This window comes from Chionomys nivalis, chromosome 20 (genome assembly GCF_950005125.1).
Source record: "Chionomys nivalis chromosome 20, mChiNiv1.1, whole genome shotgun sequence".
In the NCBI taxonomy this organism is placed as follows: domain Eukaryota; kingdom Metazoa; phylum Chordata; class Mammalia; order Rodentia; family Cricetidae; genus Chionomys; species Chionomys nivalis.
In genome coordinates, this window is record NC_080105.1 from 12,262,573 (window position 1) to 12,283,493 (window position 20,921).

General features: G+C 44.7%; 1 protein-coding gene across 4 annotated transcripts in view; it reads left to right on the forward strand.

Annotated features, from left to right (window-relative positions):
- The window catches only part of Csgalnact1 (chondroitin sulfate N-acetylgalactosaminyltransferase 1), a 322,039-nt gene that overhangs the window by 287,467 nt on the left and 13,651 nt on the right, over positions 1 to 20,921 (forward strand). For 3 of the 4 annotated variants that reach the window (XM_057752646.1, XM_057752647.1, XM_057752648.1), the window contains 4 exons: positions 4,979 to 5,080; positions 11,139 to 11,177; positions 18,771 to 18,949; positions 19,798 to 19,892. In XM_057752646.1, coding sequence (XP_057608629.1) covers positions 4,979 to 5,080; positions 11,139 to 11,177; positions 18,771 to 18,949; positions 19,798 to 19,892 — 415 coding nt within the window. The remainder of the gene's footprint in view (positions 1 to 4,978; positions 5,081 to 11,138; positions 11,178 to 18,770; positions 18,950 to 19,797; positions 19,893 to 20,921) is intronic. The other variant, XM_057752651.1, reaches the window with a different exon arrangement.

Consider the following 20,921-nt stretch of genomic DNA (forward strand, 5'->3'; position numbering starts at 1 on the left):
GAAGAGATGTTTAGTTTGAGCTACAGGTCATATAGCGATGTCTATTCAAGAGAGCAGAAGATGGTCCATTGGAAGAGTGGTTGTATTTTCTGTATTGCAATGAGAATCAAGAAAGTTGCTTGATTGCAGACCAGAATCCACCATCATTCCTTAGCAATGATCAGAACAGCCAAATAATAGAATAGTAGAATTATCTGTTAGTTCACGTTGGCAAAGGGATAAGGGAAAGGATGCACCAAGCCCCAAACAGACGCTATGATAAAAGCAGATGCCAGAGAAGCCCAGGAGCACTCTGCTCCCTCTCCAGGACGGAATCTGTTCCTTACAGCATTGCCATTCCTTCATGGCTGAACCCTTTCCTGCCTGTTGGCATTGGTAGACTGGGGGCTGACGGATTGCTGTTGCACGAAGCACTCCAGTTCCTCATAGATTTTTCCATCCCTGATTATTTGAGAAGAGTGACAATGAGATTAAACCTTTTCTTGGCTGTGAAGATGTTCTGCTTCTTCTCAGCCATGTGGCGCTCATTTACCCCCATGCCCTCTGCTTCCCCTCCCCTCCCCTTCCTCCTTTCATCTCTTCTCCTCTCTCTTTTCCTTTCCCTGCATTTTTCTTGCTTTCCCTTCGTCTCCCTTTTCCTTACCCACTTCCCTTTGTCCTTTCCCCCTTTCCATTTCTCTTGTTTTGCCTTCCTTTTTTTTTTTTTCTTTTGAGACAGGATCTGGCTTGGAACTTCTGTTTCCCAAATGCTGGAATGATAGGCTTGGATCACCATGGCTGGGTAGCTACACAGAGCACACCAAGGTCTCACAAAGCCTAAAGTAACTCCTTCCAGTGGCGGTGCCCCCGGTGACGTAATCTCCTAATATCATCACACCGAAAGTCAAGCTTCCCTCACATGGATTCTTTTGTCATGAAAACCACAGTATGGTGGTTCCCCAGGCCACTCAGCCTGGGCTATAAAGGCTGACATTCCCCCAATTCCTGACACAGTTTCCTGCTTTCTCTCCCTCAACACAAGATCACTAATGTTCCATGACTCTTCCAGTCTTTCCTGGTGTTCTCAGTGTGCAAGAACAGGTGTTTAGCATGCACTGCTAGCCAAGTGTCATGGAGGAAGGCAATGCCCCTGCTTCTGATGACAACTGAAGCAGCTGCCTCAGAGGCTGCTGCTGTCACTGTGCCCATCATCAGTGCCCAACCCCCACCGTGCTTACACTGCTACATCAATTCCCCTGGAGTCCTGGCATCCACAGCCAGTGCACTCTATGTGATGGTGACATGGGGAAGAACATGCTGTTTTATAGAAAAAGCTTCCTAATAAGTATGATTTTTTGTGATATAGAAACAGAATTTTCAGTTTCTGGTTTGAGGCTGAGAATTGGGCCTGTTGAGGTAACAGGAAGCGTTTTTGGACAGAATGTACTCCCTGAGAGGGACTCATGAGGCTTGAGTTCCCATGCAACCGCAGTGCCCTTGGGAATACACTAACAGCAGCGGGCCTATCTTCACAATCATACAATAGCATTGTCCAAATATAAGTAGTTAACCTCGTAAAGCTAGAAGTCTGTGTGCAGCTGAGTCGGTCATATACGATTTCCTTTTAACTCTTATTTCTGAAACGAAGACATATCTGCATGTGGGCATCTAACCAAACATAGTCCCATACACTTTCAAGGGTGAGGTAGTCAAATGGCCAAGGGTTGAGAAAAAGCAAAAGCCATTCAGACAGCAGTCGTGGGATCTGCACAATCGCATGTTCTCAAGGAGCATTGAATGGTTCCACTGTAGACAACTTGAGTCTGGCCTGGGGGTAGGAGACTTCTTCAAGGGCAGACATGCCAGTCCTACGTGTTGTTTAAGATGCTCTGGGAGAGTCTAGCATGTGGTATATTGTCAGCAAATGCTTGTTGGGTGAATGAAGAAAAGCATCCGCACACACCTGCAGTGGAGAACTGGAGGCCGGCACCAGTGCAAGCTTGGATCTGCCTTTCTGAGATCCCTGACCTGGCCATTGAAGACTTGGACCTGACTCCTCTCTCTTGAATTAAAAACACCAAAGAGCATTAAAAAATAAAGCTAGCCTTTCTTTCTTTCTTTCTTTCTTTCTTTCTTTCTTTCTTTCTTTCTTTCTTTCCTTCTTTCTTTCATTTTTTCAAAACACGGTTTCTCTGGAGCTTTGAAGCCTTGTAGACCAGGCTAACTTTGAACTCACAGAGATTCGTCTGCCTCTGCCTCCCAAGTGCTGGGATTACACAGGATCAAACTGTGGGTGACAATTGTATGACTGGGGCAGACTGAGGGGTCACTGGCAGTGGCACCAAGATTTATCCCTACTCCTTGTACTGGCTTTTTGGAACCCACTTTCTTTGGATGAATACCTTGCTCAGCCTAGATATAGTGGGGAGGGCCTTAGACCTTCCTCAAAGCAATGTGCCTTACCCTCTCTGAGGAATGAATGGGGGCAGGGTCGGGGGAGGCAGTGGGAACTGGGATTGCCATGAAAATGAAAAAAGATAGTTTGTTTTCTTTTAAAAAATAAAATTTCAAAAAGGAATTTCAAAATAATAAACTAAAGACTGCACTAAAACCACAGAAAGTAAAAACTTTATTTAAAAATAGTGTTAAAAATTAAAAGTCAAAAGCAACTAGATCAGTAAACTTCAAGAAGAATAAAACAAAACAAAACAAAACAAAAAATACCAAAAAGAGAGAGGCAAAGATATTACTGAAAACATGGAAGACTTTGATTCAGGCCCAGCAGGTGACTTGCTCCTGATTCTGGAATGGGCCCCCTGCATGCCCCCACACACTCACACTCACACTGGGATAGATCCCCTAAACACCCCCCCACACACTCACACTAGGATAGGTCCCCTACACACCCCCACACACACTCACACTGGGATAGGTCCCCTACACACCCCCACACACACTCACACTAAGATAGGTCCCCTACACACCTCCACACACTCACACTCACACTGCGATAGGTCCCCTACACCCCCACACACACTCACACTGGGATAGGTCCCCTACTTCCCCCCACACACTCACACTGGGATGGGTCCCCTACACACCCCCACACACTCACACTGGGATAGATCCCCTACACACCCCCACACACTCACACTGGGATAGGTCCCCTACACACCCCCACACACACTCACACTCACACTGGGATAGGTCCCCTACTTCCCCCCACACACTCACACTGGGATAGGTCCCCTACACCCCCCCCACACACTCACACTCACACTGGGATGGGTCCCCTACACACCCCCACACACTCACACTCACGCTGGGATAGATCCCCTGCACGCCCCACACACTCACACTCACACAATTTTAAAGCATAATTTCTCCAGCACTTGATCAATGTTCTTGATTTACTTCCATATATCTGGCAGGCTTGGCAAGGGGACCTATCCACAGAGTCAGAGGCACACCTACAGCCAGGCAGAGATTTACCTGCACCCTGCTTGGTGTTAGGGTGACCTTCCTTTCAACCCTCTTCCTTCTTGATCCCACCTTTCTGAACTCTTCCCACCTTCCAAGTCCCAATCCAGCCTGAGAACTTGCCATGCTCCCAAAGTTCTACTTGTCTGATGACGTCATCTGAGCTCATTTTATCTGCTAATACCATTTTTCTAGGGCAGGAACCATGTTTTCTGTTGTTTCTGATGTTTCCCAGCAACCTCAAGAATGTTCTCCCTTTTTGATGTTATAACAACAACAACAAAAAATCTCATACTTTGAACTTTGTAGGTAAGGCCAAGATATTTCTGGAATCAATGGCTTGGATTATTGCATGAATGTCAACAGCAGGAGGAGGGCACAGGAAATACCCAGATATCTCAAACTATCATCCCACCGGCAGAATCTATCTACCGTTGGCTCCCAGGAACCACCAGTTCACGTTATGTCCTTACTGGCAAACTCATGTTTGATGCATGCCTGCCTGTACACATAAAGATTACGTGTGTATATATTTACATTTGCATGTATGCACGCATACAGTTACACACACGTAATTTGAAGAGCAAACCCTCAGAGAAGTGAGCAGCTCAGCTAGACCTTATGTTTCAAAGAGTAGCACACAGCGAGCAACACATACGCTTGGTGAGGATCAAGTCTTGACCAGTTAAGAGCCAAAGACTCAGCCCTGAGAGAGCTGAACCAAACAGCTACTTTGTCAGGATCCTGAGTCACCAGGTGCTGGGATGATTGATTATAGTGGCGTGATGGGGCAGTAGTGGTTTCTGTGTATGGAGATTTTGCTGTCAATAGGTAAAGACTCTCTGGAGGGAACGCGGGAATGCTCAATGTTACGTCATACTGTTAGACCCCAGGATCCTCTCCCCAGGTCTTGGCTCCTTCCTAGGGTTTATATGTCTGCTTCATTAGTTCTTGAGGAGTGAGATTTCTTCCACCTGCCTGGAAGGGCAGAGTGCACACAGGGTGCTGGAATTCCTTGACAGTCCTGATGGCACGAGCTCTTTCCAAGGCTTTCCCCGGTCCTGAACCAGAGAGTCAGGGTTTACTGTCGACCATTTGGGAAGAAGACTGTATTGTTTGTCTCACACCAGGGAAGCATCCACAGACAAGGTTTCTTGTTTCACCCTCTCTGGACGTTAGGTTTCTCAGATGTAACACAGAACTAATGTCTTAACACACCAGAGACTTCTCAGAACCCTTCCCAGGACAGCCTGAGCCCCCCTGGGGGGGGGGGGGCTATTACAGCAGCAGTTTGGCTCTAATTGGTCACATCTGCAAATTTAAATTCAATGGTTTTCCTGATAAGATAAATAAAAATTGAGTGGCCAATCAAGGTGCCCTTCTTTTCTGTCTTGTGTTTCTTTTAAGCCTCCTTACACTTTGCCAAAAAATTGAGGAAAAAGGAGGAGGAAGGGGGGTTGGTTTGTGTACCCCTGTAAATGTGCAGACAGGAACAGACAACATGTGTTTTGTTTTCCAGGGAGATGTGTATCCAGCAGGATGGGAGAGTTCACCTCACCGTTGTTTACTTTGGGAAAGAAGAAATGAATGAAGTCAAAGGAATACTTGAAAACACTTCCAAGTAAGTTCTGTCTGTTTAGTTTTCCTTTCCTTAACATCGGTACTCAGGAAAGTTCACTGTTGGCTGCACATAGGAGAATTCAAACCCTCCCCTCCCTTGGAGACCACCCTGTCTGGCACTGCTTGTGTCTGGGTGATGAGTTTGACAGTAGACATAAACCGCCCTGCTCAGCAGAGGTGCGGAGCATGGGCTTCTGGGAGCTCATGCGTAACTGAGGGCAGTCTCTCAGCACCACAGCTCCAGGACTTTCATGTGTGCAGAGTGAGATTTGTGCAGCAAGCTCCAACTCAGCCACTGCTCGATAGTCTGATACTAACACTCAGGCTCAAGTCCTAGCCGTGGAGCAAATGTCCTCACCCTTTCGTCTTGGCCTTTCATCCATCATTCATTTAACAACATCAGGGGACACCCAGAACGGGTGCCAAAGCAGGCTCCTTGATTAAACCCATCCAGTTGAACAGAAAGGACTTAATCCAAACCTTTTGGCCTGGGGTGATATGTCTATAACACATTGACCAGCTGCAGAGTGTAAAGAGGTCTTCAGAAGCAGCAAGAATGGATTCTTTTTTTTTCCCCTGCAAGATAAATAAGCCATGGCATCCTACGTAACTGCAGAGGCCAGCGTGGTACTGCCGTGCTCCACATTTGCTCATCATAGCAGTGTGCAGACGCGGCTGGGAAGTCAGGTAGATAGCTTTGATATATGTGAGGCTTTGGCAGCTTTAATAGCACTCCGTGGCGGCCCGAGTCTGAACAGGCTCGTGTGGTTTAGATATAAACAGGACTGTCTGTTTTGAGTTTCTGGGAAGTGGTGATTGGACGGCAGTTGCAGGATAAGCTTCTGAGATGGAGAACACTATCTGTGTCTCTCTGTGCTGTTACCAGATTTGTGTTAGTGGGCACAATTAGAATTTCAAACATCCTGAAAGCAAAGGTCATCAGCTGTTGTTCTCAGACCACATACCCACCACATCTGTTTTCATAAATAAAGTTTAATTGGATGCATGGAGGTCTGTTGATTTTCACGTTACTTACGACTGTAAAATTCACAAAACCTAACCAGTTTACGGAAGGAATAGGAGTTTAAAATGGCAAAGGCCTGCGTGTGTAGATCATCAGATGGAAGAAAATAATTGGATACCCTAAAAGTAATTGAAATAGAACTCTCTCAGGTCTAAGGCATTCCCATAGCTTTCCCCTCGCTCAGCAGTGGAGAGCACAGATGGTTAGGACTCATGTTCTCTGTCCAATGGGTAGGTGTAAGCATCTTTGCCAATATCCATTCCTAGACAAGATCATTTTTAAAGTCTTCCAGCTGCTTCAAACCAGCAATCAGGATAGAAATGTTTTGTAAGCAAACGTGGTGGCAAGCCCGAAGGGGCTGCACCCTGAACTGCAGGTAACTGCGTTATTCCAACAAACGTTGTGTCTGTCCAGGCATGTGACTTCAGTGTGCACACAGAATTGGCAAATCTTATCCTATTGGGTTTGGCACTTTTTTCATGTTTCAAAGGATGTTGGGACATTGGCTGATGGTTACGCAGTTTTGAGTTTATGGAAACGGCAGGCTAGTTTAAACATGCTATAGGAAATGTTCTCTCTAAGGACTGGAAGGCTTAAGTACTCTTATCCTGTAAGTCCTCCCAGGTTGCTCCATGTCATAAGCGTGTGATGCCACAGACATTGACTAATACATTTGTGTGTTTCCACAACATTCAAATTTATTGACAGGCAGTAAATTCATATGATGTAATGATTTTAAGATTTATTTTTATAATATATGTGCATATTTTGCCTGCATATATTTATGTGTATTCTGGGGCGCTCAGAGGTCAGAGGATGGTGTCAGATCCTCTGGAACAGGAGTTACAACAGTGATAAGGTACCGCACGAGTGCTAGGAATTGGACGTGGGTATTCTGTAAGAGCAGAAAGTGCTCTTAAACATTGAGCCCTCTCTCCACCCCATGGTATCTATTGTTCTAAGAGTATCAATTAGTCAGATAATCTAGTCTACCTTGGTAATCTGGCTGGGGTAAATATACGTTCCTTTATTTAAATCTTAATTTCTAAAAGGAACTTTTAACATCACAGAGCATATGGCATAAAGTAAATGCATTTATTTGCATAGATAGTGGTTACAGAATGAATAAAAGAGGCTAAAGTAGACTTTAAGAGGTTTTAGAAGTGAGCTGAGAAATGTATAAGTAGAGTCTATATGTACAAGACAAAAGAGCACAGTGCATAAAGATACTGGTGCTGTAGGAGGCAGGCTGTGGGAGAGTTAGGTTTGGGAGTGAGGATGTAGTTAACTGTGGAGACAAGATGGTAAAAATTTCTCTGAGCAAGAAATGGTGGATTCAATTCTAGGCAGGAAGGAAGTACATGAGTAGGCAGTCAAGTAGGCGACATCAACAGCCATAGACAGAGCCAATCTAAAGACCTGGAAACACAAGTTTGTTCATCAAAGGAAAGATAGTACCAAGTAATTATTGGATTTGGATTTATGATAACACACACACACACACACACACACACACATGCACGCATGCTTCTGCCTGCGGCTTTCTTTTAATATCTTCACTGTTCTTATATGGTGGTAATAATATTTGTTTAATGGCATTTTATTTTCAATTATTATTTTTATGAATGATCTCAATAAATATTTATAGCAACTTTCGGTACATGCTTGTATGTGTGATATGCATATGTGTATGGGTATATGCACACATATGTGGACAGCTGAGGTAGACGTTGAGCATCTTCTCCAGTTGCTCTTTGCCTTATACATAGGTGCAGATCCGTCAACGAAATTAAGGCTAGAAGTTTCTGAAAGTCTGCTTAAGCTGTTTATTCCTGGGATTCTGTGTCTGCTTCCCACTTTCTGGGACTACAGATGGCATCTGATAATCTGCACTGTGGTCCCCATGCTTATGCAGCAAGCACTTTACCTGCTAAGTCAGGTTCCTAGGTCCTTTGACCCTTTGTGTCTGGCTTTTTGAGATAGATATTGTTATTGGTCCTGTTTCCTAGATGAAGAAATGACGGCTCAGGGAGATTGTCCCTGAGGCCTTCACTCCAGCCGCATGAGAGAGCCGAGTGCCCCCGTGCCCTCCTAAGATCCGTAATTGTTGGTTGAAGCTAATGAGATTTGTAATCAGGCTAAATGACATTCACTTCATTTGGAGATCACTATTGTAATTAAAGTGTTCTAAATCCAGCTAGATGCAAACACTTTAAGAATATCTAAAAATACGGCCTTGTTTAATGACGAGTTTGCAGTGTTTTATGTTCTCTTTCTCTGAGTTTATACTTCCTCAATTGAGTTTTCTGCTTCAGCTGATTGCTACAGATTGGTGCTTTGCAAACTCTGGTTGTGATTCATTAGAGGGCTTCAAAATCGATTCAGTGGGCTTAGCCCAGTGTTTTTGGAAATGGAATAGAGTAGGGTGCAAATTTTCAGAATGAATCATGGGTAATAAGGCGATAGATGGTTTCACGAAATCCTCGTTTCATTGCACAAGCCTGCGTGCATGCATATGAACTTGTCCTGCGAGATGCAGGCAGTTGTTCCTTTAAAGACTGTGGTTAAATGTTTACAGGTCCCTGTAACAGAAAATGACACCAATTACTTCCAAGTACCTGATCCTTGATCATTAGATTTCCCCAGGATTCATCTGTTCTCAAATACAAACTCTCAAATATGCCTAAGCTTTTGTTAACCTTGGATGCCTCTTAACATGCGGGATACTTGGACCCAGCCCAAGATGCTTGACTTGCAGCCTGAGAACCAGCGTTTCACAGTTTCCATGGACACTGCTGGGTCTGCCCATGGCTCACTCTGAGAAGCACCAGTCTAAGGAGCCATTTGATTGGAACTGTATAAGAGGATATTTTTAAAAATTGTAACTTGTAGTTGAATTATCATGCATTGGCAAGTTCATCTTTGTCTGATCATGGGGACACAGAGGCATCTTTTAGAGGAACCATCCCTGAGAATTGAGGCATTAGCAATGAGACACTGAGGATGCGGCACTAGCTCCTTGGGTAAGGTGCCTGCTGCCCAAACCAGAGTTTGAATCTCCAGTACTCATGTAAACTCTGGGTGTGGTCATATGTGTCTATAACCTGGAACTGGAAGGGGACCCAAGACAGGAAGATATCCAGAGCTTATTGAACAGCTTATTTAGCCAATCAGTGAGCACTAACCTTAACGGGAGATCCTGTTTCAAAAGATAAGATGGAAACCAATTGTGAAAGACACACGGCGTTGACTCTTGGCTTCCATAAACACACTCACACACATATACATGCAATCGCATACACCTGTACACACACAAACATGCATATACATATATGATGTATGGATGTATACACACATACATTCTCTTTCTCTCTCTCTCTCACACACACACACGCACGCACGCACGCACACACACACACACACACCAATAGACTGCTCTACCCCATGTGGGTGAGGACAGAGGCGGTGTAGTGGTGGTAGTGCCGTCATGGGCCTGCCTTACCACAGTGTGTGTCCTATCATGCCTCTTTGAAATCATTTCACGAAGATTTCATCCAGATAACCGAGGGGAGAATTATGTGTATATCAGGTAAGGAGAACTACATGCAAATTCCTGCCCTCTAGGACGGCTATCAGCCCAAAGTCAGAAATCACAAATGCAATTGGTATATGAAAAAAAGAAAGAGTTCAATGGTTCTCTAAATAGTTTAGTACAGAATTATCACCTAAACTAGAAATTTCGTCTCCATGTAAATCTGAAAATAATTGAAAAACAGCATTTAAACTACTATGTACAAACATTCAGTGCAATTATGATCAATTTGGAAAATGAAGACACCCCAAATGTCCATTTTGAGTTAATCTTTTATCCAGTCACTTCACTAAAGGTGTTTATTAGCTGTAGGAGTTCCCTGGTAGAATGTTTGGGGTCACTTATGTATACTATCATATCATATGCAAATAGCAAAAAGGTGGACTTCTTTCTTTCTAATTGTATCCCCTTGATATCTTTTAGTTATTTGATTGCTCTAGCTAGAACTTCAAGTGCTATGTTGAATAGATATGGAGAGAGTGGACTGCCTTGTCTTGTCCGTAGTTTTAGTGGAATTGCTTTTGAGTTTCTCTCCATTTAATTTAGTGTTGACTATCGGCTTGCTGCATATTGCTTTTATTATGTTTAGGTATGTCCCTTCTAGTCCTATGTCTCCAAGAATTTTATTATGAAGGGGTGCTGGATTTTGTCAAAGGTTTTTTTCAGCATTTAATAAGATGAGCATGTGCGGTTTTATTGTTTGTTTGTTTTACCATTCGGTTTGTTTATATTGCAAGTTACAGTGACAGATTTTCCTATGTTGAATCATACCTGCTTTTCTGGGATTAAGCCTACTAGTTCATGGTGGATAATCTCTTTGATGTGTTCTTAGATTCAGTTTGAGAGTATTTTCATTGAGTATTTTTGCATGAATGTTCATGACAGAAATTGGTCTGTAATTCTCTTTCTTTGTTGAGTCTTTATGTGGTTTGGGTATCAGGATGACTGTGGCCTCATGAAAAGAATTTGGCAATGTTTCCTCTGTTTCTTTGTGAATATTTTGAGGAGTATGGGTTTTAACTCTTCTGTGAAAGTCTGGTAGAATTCTGCACTAAAACCATCTGGTCCTGGGCTTGCTGTTATTGTAGTTGCTGGGAAACTTTTAATGATTACTTCTATTTCCTTAATGGTTATAGGTCTATTTAAATCGCTTATCTGATCTAGACTTGGCTTTGGTAAGCTGTATCTATTTAGAAAATAGTACATTTTCTTTTATATTTTCCAATTTTGTGGAGGACAGGTTTTTGAAGTATGTCCTAATGATTCTGGATTCCCTCAGTGTATGTTGCTATGTCCCTCTATTCATTTCTGATTTTGTTAACTTGTATATTCCCTCTCTGCCTTTTAGTTAGTTTGTCTATCTCATTGATTTCTCAAAAAACCAACTCTTTGTTTCATTGATTCTTTGTATTGCTCTCTTTGTTTCTCTTTTATTGATTTCAGATCTCAGTTTGATTATCTCCTGCCTTCTACTCCTCCTGGGTGAGTTTGCTTCTTTTTGTTCTAGAGCTTTCAGTGCTGCTAAGCTGCTAATGAGATGCTTCCAAATTCTTCACACAGATCCTTAGCTTCCGAGGGCTTTCATTGTGTCTCATAACTTTGGGTACATTGTGCATTCATTTTTATTGAATTCCAGGAAGTCTTTAATTTCTATCTTTATTTCTTCCTTGACCCAGTGGTAATTCAGAAGAGAGTTGTTCAGTTTCCACGAGTTTGTAGGCGTTCTGTTGTTTCTGTTGTTATTGAAATCCAGTCTTAATCCATAGTGCTCTGTTAGGACACAGAAGGTTATTTCAATTTTCTTGTATCTGTGGAGACTTGCTTTGTGATTGAGTATATGGTCAATTCTGGAGAATGTTTTGTGAGGTGCTGAGAAAAAGGTTTATGCTTTGTCTTTGGGAGGAATGTTCTGTGGATGTCTGTTAGGTCATTTGAGTCATGACATATCAGTTCTGTTACTTCTCTGTTTAGTTTCTTTCTGGCATTCCTGTCCATTGGTGTGAGTGGGGTGCTGAAGTCTCCCACTATTAATGTGTGCATTTGGGTGTGTGATTTAAGATTTAATAATGTTTATTTTACTAGTGTGGGTGCCCTTGCATTTGAGGCAAAGATGTTCAGAACTGAGATGTCATCTTGGTGAATTTTTCATTTAATGAGTATGAAATATCCTCCATCTCTTTTTATTAATTTTGATTGGAAGTCTGTTTTGTAGATATTAGAATAGCTACACCACTGTGCTCTTGGGTCCATTTGCTTGGAAAACCTTTTTCCAACACTTTCCTCTGAGGTAATGACTGTCTTTGATGTTGAGGTGAAATGTGTTTCTTGTATGTAGCAGAAGGCTGGACCCTGTTTTGAGCCCATTCGGTTAGTATGTGTCCTTTTATTGGAAAATTGAGTTCATTGTTATTGAGAGATATTAATGACCGGTGATTATTAATTCCTGCTGTATTTTGATGATGGTGGTGATAGTGGTAGTAATAATGGCAGTAGCAGTTATGTGTTTCTCTTCTTTGGGCTTTGCTGGTGTACTATGATCTATGTGTTTTTATGGGTTACTTGACTTCCTTGGGTTACAGTTTTCCACCTAGTACCTTATGTAAGGCTGTATTTGTGTATAGATATTGTTTAAATTTGACTTTTTCGTGAAATATCTTGTTTTCTCCATCTATGGTGATTGGAAGTTTCTGTGGATAGAGTAGTGTGGGCTGGCATCTTTGGTCTCTTAGAGTCTGCAAGACACCAGTCCAGGCCATTCTGGCTTTTAGTCTCCATTGAGAAGTAAGTTGTGATTCTAATACATCTGCCTTTATCTGTTACTTGGCTTTTTTCCTTGGCAGGTTTTAGTATTCTTCTATCATATCCTAATCCTTAAGGTTCTCTCTTCTGTCTCTTGTATCCTGTTGGAGAGGCTTGTGTCTGTAGTTCCTGCTCACTTATCCAGACTTTCCATTTCCAGAGCTCCCTCAGTTTGTGTTTTCATTATTGCTTCTGTTTCACTTTTCAGGTTTACAACACTTTCCTTCCCCTATTTGTTTTTTCTTGGTTATCTTGGCGTTCTTTAAGAGATTTATTGGCTTCCTCAATTTTTTGATTGTCTTTTCCTCAACTTCTTTAAGGGATTTTTCATTTCCTCTTTAGGAACCTCGGTCATCTTCATAAAGTTGTTTTTAAGGTCATTTTCTGGTGCTTCAGCTGCCTTGGGGTATTTGTGTCTTGATGTTATAGGATAGCTGGGATCTGGTGGAGCCATATTACCCTGGCTATTATTGATTGCATTCTTACACTGATGTTTAGGCACCTTTGTGGATGATTTTAGGTCTAGGTCCTGATTTCTGAGTTTGTCTTTGTTGGATGGGTGTTTTGTTCCTTAGTTTCTGTTTCCTTTTTGGTCTTCCTGCCTTTGTGACCTGGATTTCTAGCATCTGTCTGATCTAGTAGGGAGCCTCTGTCCAAGTTGGAGCTAGTGTTCTGGCAGCTAGCTTGGTCTTTGGTGCAGCAGTGGGTCTCTGTTCTTCTGACTAGCATGGCCTGCTTCTCTGACCATTGTGGTCTGCACCTGTTCTTCCATTGGTGTGGTCTGTACCTGAGCAGTGGGATTCTGTAGGAGTGGGGGTGGGAGGCAGGGCCCAGCAGAGGTACTGGTGATGAGGTGGGAGAGAGAGGACCATGGGTTGGGTCTGGGGGATCAGAATCTGAGGAGGATAGCAGGTTGACTAGCAGGCAGGTCAATTACCAGTTCTTCCAACCCATGTGGAATGTACCTGAGACAATGAAGTCTGCCAGAGTTGGGGGAAGGACTGGCCACGGGGAAGATGAAGTAAGGAGCTTGGGAAGTGGAACAGGTCTTGGGGGAAGAGAATCTAGGGGCAGGGCAATCTGGCTGGCAGTCAGATCACTCACCTGTTCCTCTAACTAATGTGGCCTGTACCCCAGCAGTGGAATTCTGCCAGAGTTTGGGGCCAAAGTAATGTTTTAAATAAGGGGCCATTATGGGAACTATCACATTAAGACGGTTTCTTTGCAGTTGTAAGAAAACGTCTGTATCAGAACCAACCATACTGGACAGCATAGCTTTAATACTCTCATTCAGAGAAATGCAAGGCAATTAGGGGAATTAAAAGCAGCAGAAGCAATAGCTTTCTCAGGTCATCATAACCTCTGCAAAAATGACTGCTCATAACCGAGAAGTCCCCACGCAGCAGATTTATCATATCAAAGAAAGGAATTGAGTGCGAAATTCAAGAGTTTTGTTAATTATTAATATAATTCAAGAGGTAATTGAGAATAAATCATGTATCCTTTTGTGTGTTCATAATAGGGGTTCGCATATTAGTGAGAAGGAGAGACCCCATTCTACTGTCGTCAGCGCCCAGTGCCTGCTTCTCGCTATGCCACAGCTATAGGCATGTCACCAAGTATTGCATTTCATTGTGAGAGTACATTAAATATTTCAGCACAAATTGCATGCTATTTTTCTCAGCTCTGTTTTCTGTTACTCTACATTTATCTCATCATAAAAGCTAAGGTTTTTATTTATCCTTCCAAATTCACTGGACCCAGCCTCTGTCACATGTGGGTGGTGGGCTTATATAAAGAGGAAGGGGTAACCAAGGGCTTCCTAGTTACCCACTGAAGATGGGGCTGAAATCTCTTTGCAGGAGAAGCTCTCTCCAGACAGCAAGTCCTTCGGGGAGTACCTGAAGAGCCTTGGTCATTTCTATTACTCGTCTCTAGCTGTGTCGAGTGCTTTTAGTCTCCTCTTTGTCTTTGCTTGTGACCCTTACTGGATACATTCATGGGATGCCCTGTTGTGCTGATGTGCTGGGTTATTTCTGAAAGGAGGTGTGTGTGTGGGGGGGGGGGCTGCTGCCTTAAAAGGATCAGAACCTGCAAGAGCCTCTTGTGCATTGGTACATTTGACACAATGAAGATTCAAGACACAAGAGGGACAGGGCAGGACTTGATAAGATGTTCATAGAGGGCTCTTTAGTTTGCCGGGAGGAACTCAAAATGTGATATTCAAGGCGTGAGGTTGAAGAACAAGAGCCCTCTTCACAGAAATAGAGGAAGATGGTGTGTGGTGGGAAAGGATCACCAAGGCAGTCCCAGTCACATGTACCCTTTCTGACTTGACTATCATGACCATCTATGGTTTGTCGCCAGAGCTGGGCCATAGACCACAGAACAAACATGGTCTGCACTCAGGGCCACAGGGTTTCTCCAGAGACATTGGGCAATATGTGCACAGAGATGCCCTTCTGGGGCTGTCAACGTTCACATATTGAATCTGTAGCCTTTGGGGCAAGTGCACCCTGGAGACTGGTTGGGATGCACATTAGGAATGGGCTGTGTCCTGAAAATAGCAGGGAATACCTTACCCTCAGAGACAGCCTGGATGAAAAGATGAAACAAGTTACCACTGCGTGAGGGCAGACAAAGGGTTTCTCGGAATAGTTCCTTTAGAAGCCACACATTCATGTATACAATCTGATGTCCAAATACTTTGTCTAAAGGTCTTTCAAATTAAGATCATTTCAAACCCTAGCACCAGGGATGTTGTCCCTCCTCTTTTTTTTTTTTTCTCTGTCTCTCTCTGTCTCTCTCTCCTTGTCTCCCTTCTCCCTCCCCTTTTCCCTTCCCTTCTATAACCCACTAAATAAATACCCACTTTCTCTGTATGGTGTGCCTATCCTCTCTGTCTCTCTCTTTTTTTTTTTTCTTTTTTTTTCCTGTTTTCTTTTTTCTTTTTTTTTTACTTATTTATTTATTTTTATTCTTTTTTAATTAAAATTTCCACCTGCTCCCCATTTCCCATTTCCCTCCCCTCCTCCCAAATATTGCCCTCCCCCCACTTCCCTCCCCCTATCCCCACTCCTCTTCTCCTCCCCCCACTCCATTCCCCCTCCCTCTCGATACTGAAGAGCAGTCCAAATTCCCTGCCCTGCGGGAAGACCAAGGTCCTTCTATCTACGTCCAGAAAGGTGAGCGTTTGGACGCTCACCCTCCTCTTTTTCCAAAGACTGACAGGTAAGCCCGGGCCCCTCCCCTTCCTTCTGCTACTGTGCAGCGGGTGATGGTGTTTATCAGAGTAATCTACTTGAACCAGGGTATTTTCATGTGTGTGCTGGGCAGGCAGAGGCGTCAGATTTTTGTCCCGTCTTACACTCTGTGGCATCCGGCCTTTTGTTATCTCTTTGCTATTTGTTTGCCAATGTAGGCCCGTAGGTTGTTGCGTCGTTCACACTGTTAGCTCAGACATTCACGCCGCTCACTCTATTCTACTCAGTATGAACTGACTTCTCGAAGCACCTCTGCAAGCGGTCTGCAGGCTATCCCGGCAGAGGTAGCGGCTCGCTGTTTTCCCAACGTAACATTAAAGACAGTGTGCCCCTTGCCTTCAGAAGTGTTGCTTACTATCATGCGTATGGAAAGCATATGTAAGCCAAGTACCGTGATGCATTTCTGTAGCCCCAAAACTTAGAAAGCAGGCAGATTGTCAGTTTGAGCCTAACCTGGTCTATATAGCAAGACCCTATATCTCGTTAAACCAAATAAATAAATAAGCCTTTGTATTTAAAATCTTTCATGATAGATCTTTGCAACCCTCTCAGAAGAGTTACCTTTTAAGTTGTGGGTCAGCTACAACCTGAGAGAGCACTGTGATTTGAAATGACAGCCTCCCTACTCTGTAAACCAGATAACTAATACCCCTGTGGTCTAGAAAACAGGGTCTTGGAGGATAGAAAAGCTGAAACAATTGAACAAGGCAGACCCTCGACGAAGCGTCTGGGAGAACCTGCTGGAAAGCCCCTGAGAAGTACAGGTGAACCCAGGCCTCTACCTCAGGTGATGTTTCCCTTGGGCAGGACGACTTGGGCTGTGAGGACTATGACAGCTGGGGCTGGAGAAGCCTCCCGGATCTGGGGGCTGCCCGCCAGGCCCTTACAGCGCTTGTCTGTGGAGACAGTTGTGCTCTCCTCATCTAGTGCCAGGAGTGATTCTGAAACGGCTTGGAACGGAGCCTCGGTACTAACTGAAGGAGCTGTGGGCTGGAGCCACCATCTCTGAGCAGAGGATCAAAGATAAAGTCCCGAAGGCAGAGGGGAATCACAGGACTGAAGTAAATGAAGATTTGCCGTCCAGGGGGGTTGTAAGAGCTGAAGGGGTCTTGAAACCCAGTGAACAGGGTTTTGGAGAAAGGCAGCAAAGGCAAGAGAATGGACTCCAAATAAAGCAGAAGCACTCTAACTTTATTCATAAATCTCCATTCACACATATTCAGAGACGTCCAGGTGTACCTGCTAGGGACCAGGCATGGCTGTTGGCCCTGGACCCGGGTTTGCTGACTCAGAGAGCCAGCTTTTCACACGCCTGTCTTCCACCCAGACTCAGGCTGTGCTCCTGTCTGGCGTCTGACTGAGACGAGGCTGCGCCCATAGATTCCCCAGATAAAACTCTAAACTTCCTCTGAGATCTGAAAGAAGGCAAGTCACAGAAGAGTAGCCAAACTGGTTTCTGTGATTAAATCCCAGAGACTAGCACCACTCAGCCCGAGAAAAGCTTAGGACTTTGGCGATTAGTGTTGACCTTCAGCCAAGAGAGTTGCGAGGAATATAAACTATTAAAAATGGAAATGGTTTTCCTGCTGTATCTGCCGGCTATATCAAGACAGGGAGAGGCTAGGGAGCGGTGGGGCCCGGCCGAGGTAGTAAGGGCAGAAGTGCGGGTAGAGCAAGCCTTGATCAAAGACAGATGGAGTCAACAGGGAGAACGGCCAGATGCCAGCCCGTGGGCACACAGACGCTGAAACAGGGCTGAAAGAGGCCTTTCATTCCACCTGATGGAAGGCTGTCCAGGACCCATTTGCACCAAATGAATTACGGTTTTGCCCAGACTGAGTCCCATTTCAGAAGGTTCTGCTGTTTCTGGGGAAGTTCAGCAAACTACAGAATCCTCTTGACTTCGGCAGCCTGGGCTTGGGGATCCTTACCTCTGATGATGATGGTAGGGGCTGGTGCTTATGTTGCCATAGCCCCTTGTCACCACTTATATAGTCACTTTGTATAAAGACTAATGAGGCTATTGTTATTCTCTTCATGCTAATGAAGCAAGCAAAGACGGAGCTTGTCCTGCTAACAGAGCTAGTGGCAATGCAGCCAGGGCTGGTGCATCGTTGCCTTCCAAAGGCAAGGTCGCTGGTCCCTCTTTCACACCGCGCGATGCTGCCCTTCCTCTGCTGGGAAGTAAGGGAGGAAGGTTTCAGTCTGTCTGGGGCAGCACACATCAAGAACGTGTGGCTTGAAACCGATAAGAAGATGCTGGGAAGCCATATTCCACAGGGTCCCAGCTTTATGCACTGGGTTTATTTTAGTGGTCCAGAAAGCATGAAGATGTCTTTGGGTTGTGTTTCTACTTAACTAATTCCAAATCCCATCACAAAAAGTGTGCATTAGTGATAACAATAGCAGTCTCAATATAGAAGAATTCCGAGAAATGGAAGAAATAAATTCATATTGCAAGTTCATTAGGGGCCAGGAGAGATAGCTCAGTGGTTAAGAACACAGACTGTTCTTGTGGAAGACGCATGTTTTGTTTTGTTTTGTTCCCAGCACACATGTTGTGTGACTCACAACTGCCTGTAACTCCACCTCCAGGGTATAAGACACCCACTTCTGGCCTCTGTTAGCAACTACACACACATATACACATAACTAAAAATTTTTAAATTAAGTGCAGTAGAACTGGGCATGGTGGCATATACCTATAATGTCAGTAATCTCAGCTGTGGTAGGAAGGTCATAAAATCAAGGTCAACCTGGACTGGACAGTAAGACCCTGTCACACAGCAAAACAACAACAAAACTTGGCTAGGTGTTCTCTGTCCTTTGGTCCTCAGTTATGTCAACTTAGTTTGGCTATTCTGTGCCTGCTTGGGTGGCCTCGCCACCCTCAGAGTTACAGAACTTTCAGAGGGGGACAGCTTCAGCTGTGTGTTTTCCAGGGGATTCTGTCCTCCCTGGTAGTGTGGTGATGAGTGGCGACGCCTGACTGTCTGCTCTCTGTACCTTCCAGAGCTGCCAACTTCAGAAACTTCACCTTTATCCAGCTGAACGGAGAATTTTCCCGGGGGAAGGGACTGGATGTCGGAGCCCGATTCTGGAAGGGAAGCAACGTCCTGCTGTTTTTCTGTGACGTGGACATCTACTTTACCTCTGAGTTCCTCAACACGTGCAGGCTGAACACACAGCCAGGTTGGCATTGTCTCCCTCTTACCTCTTTCGGGCACTCGGCTCCCTTTCCTGCAGGTGTTGCTGTCTGCACAGGCCGCTCTACCATCATGTTCCTTCAGTCACAAAGACAAGGAAGGTGACCTTGTTCCACTTACACACAGGTTTGGTGCAACAGGACTGTCAGGCACACTCATTCTGGGACTATGTCCTGTACCACTGTGCATAACCCCTTTCTGTCTCCCACTGGGAGGTCAGATGGTTGGGACAGTGAGTCAGAGGACACGGACCTGGAAAAACCACTCAAATCCAAAGGGAAAAAAATTAGCTATGGGCCCTTAGCAAGCCCCATTTGGGGTTGAAAGAAGCCCCAAATATACAAATGATATCTGTGGACTTAGGCACTATTGAAAGAGAACTAAGGGTCCTGGTGTGGTCACTTGCTGTTAAAATATGGCGATTCTTCCATGCATAGCGGTAAGGGGCAGCTGCTCTGAGCCCTCTGCTGCCCACAGTCTTCCTGACCTCCTCTGCCACTCTTTAAGGTTGTACTAGAAATCGACATTTAAAGGCTTTGGGCATGCAGGACAGGGACACCAGGACCCTCCTCCACACTCAACGCTTTGGGGAACGCAACCCCAGCCTCTGGCCTGTCGGCAGCTTTCATGTTGTTCTCATCCTGGGACAGACAGGTCGGAGAATCAGGCTGACTGGTCGAGCTGGAGTACTCTCTAAGATCTGGTCTAGAGCTGGGTGAGGCGAGAAAGAGTGGGTGGAAGCACCTGGGCTATTTCCGACGGTGAAATGCACATGAGCAAGCCCAGCAGTGGACCGAGTATCTCCTAAGCAGATGTTTGCTTTCTGATTTGCAGGGAAGAAGGTATTTTATCCGGTTCTTTTCAGTCAGTATAACCCTGGCGTAATCTACGGCCATCATGATGCAGTCCCGCCCCTAGAGCAGCAGCTGGTGAGTAACAACCCTGCAGATGCCTGTGCGCGGCTGTTTAATGTCGCTCATTACTGGGGCACCTGACCGTGAGGAGCGGTGAGCGGGATCCGCAGACCAATCCCCTTAGTGGTTTTTAAGTTTGGCAGATGTTCTGGCCTTTGCTCCAAGTGCCATGATGATTAAAAGTCCTTGCAATATTTAAAAGTGAAAAATAAATAGGAACCGTACCTTATAAGAGGGTAATTTCACACCTCCATAGCTTTCGTCTATGGTTTTCGGAACTACTATGATTGGATTTTGGCTAGAGCATGCTTTCTCTTTATCATTACAAAATCCTGTCGGAGAAGTGAGGGTGATGTTCCTGTTAGAAACAGGAATGCCTAAGATGGTGGTAAACAGGTGACAGAAGTGGGTGGTTTACGCCGCCGTTACCGTGAACCCAGAACTGGGGAACAAGAACCCAGACCTGTCCCCTGGCCCTTCACCCATCCCATCCTGTCACCACTGCTACACATCCCCGTATTGAGGCAGATGTTGGCATCAATGGTGTCACCAGAGATGTCGCTTTCAAAGAATCAGAGGAACGACTTCTCTGCCAAGATCTTGGCTGCACCGTGATAGGTTGTGGAACCGCCAAGCCCCCAGGGCCTGCTCAGTCTCACGTCATCACAGACAGCTGAAGCAGAACGGAAAGAGGAACTGGGACAAACCAGGAGAGCACCCCATACCCCTCCAAGGCTGCTGTTATAGTCCCTTTGCCCGTGTGGAGATGCTCCAAGACCCTCACTGGATACATGAGATAACGAATCATCCCAAGCGCCGTACATGGTGTGGCTTCCTCTGTACTTACACACGTGCTAACATTAGGATTATAAGGTAGCTGTGAGACAGACAACAGTGACTAATGATAATATAGAATACAGCACATAATTTACTCATTTCTGGACTTACTCGTTTAATATTCTCTGACCTCAGCTAATAGCAGTGACTGAAACCATGGAGTGTATTTGGGGGGTGAATACTATAGTGTTGGCTGCCTGGGCGCAG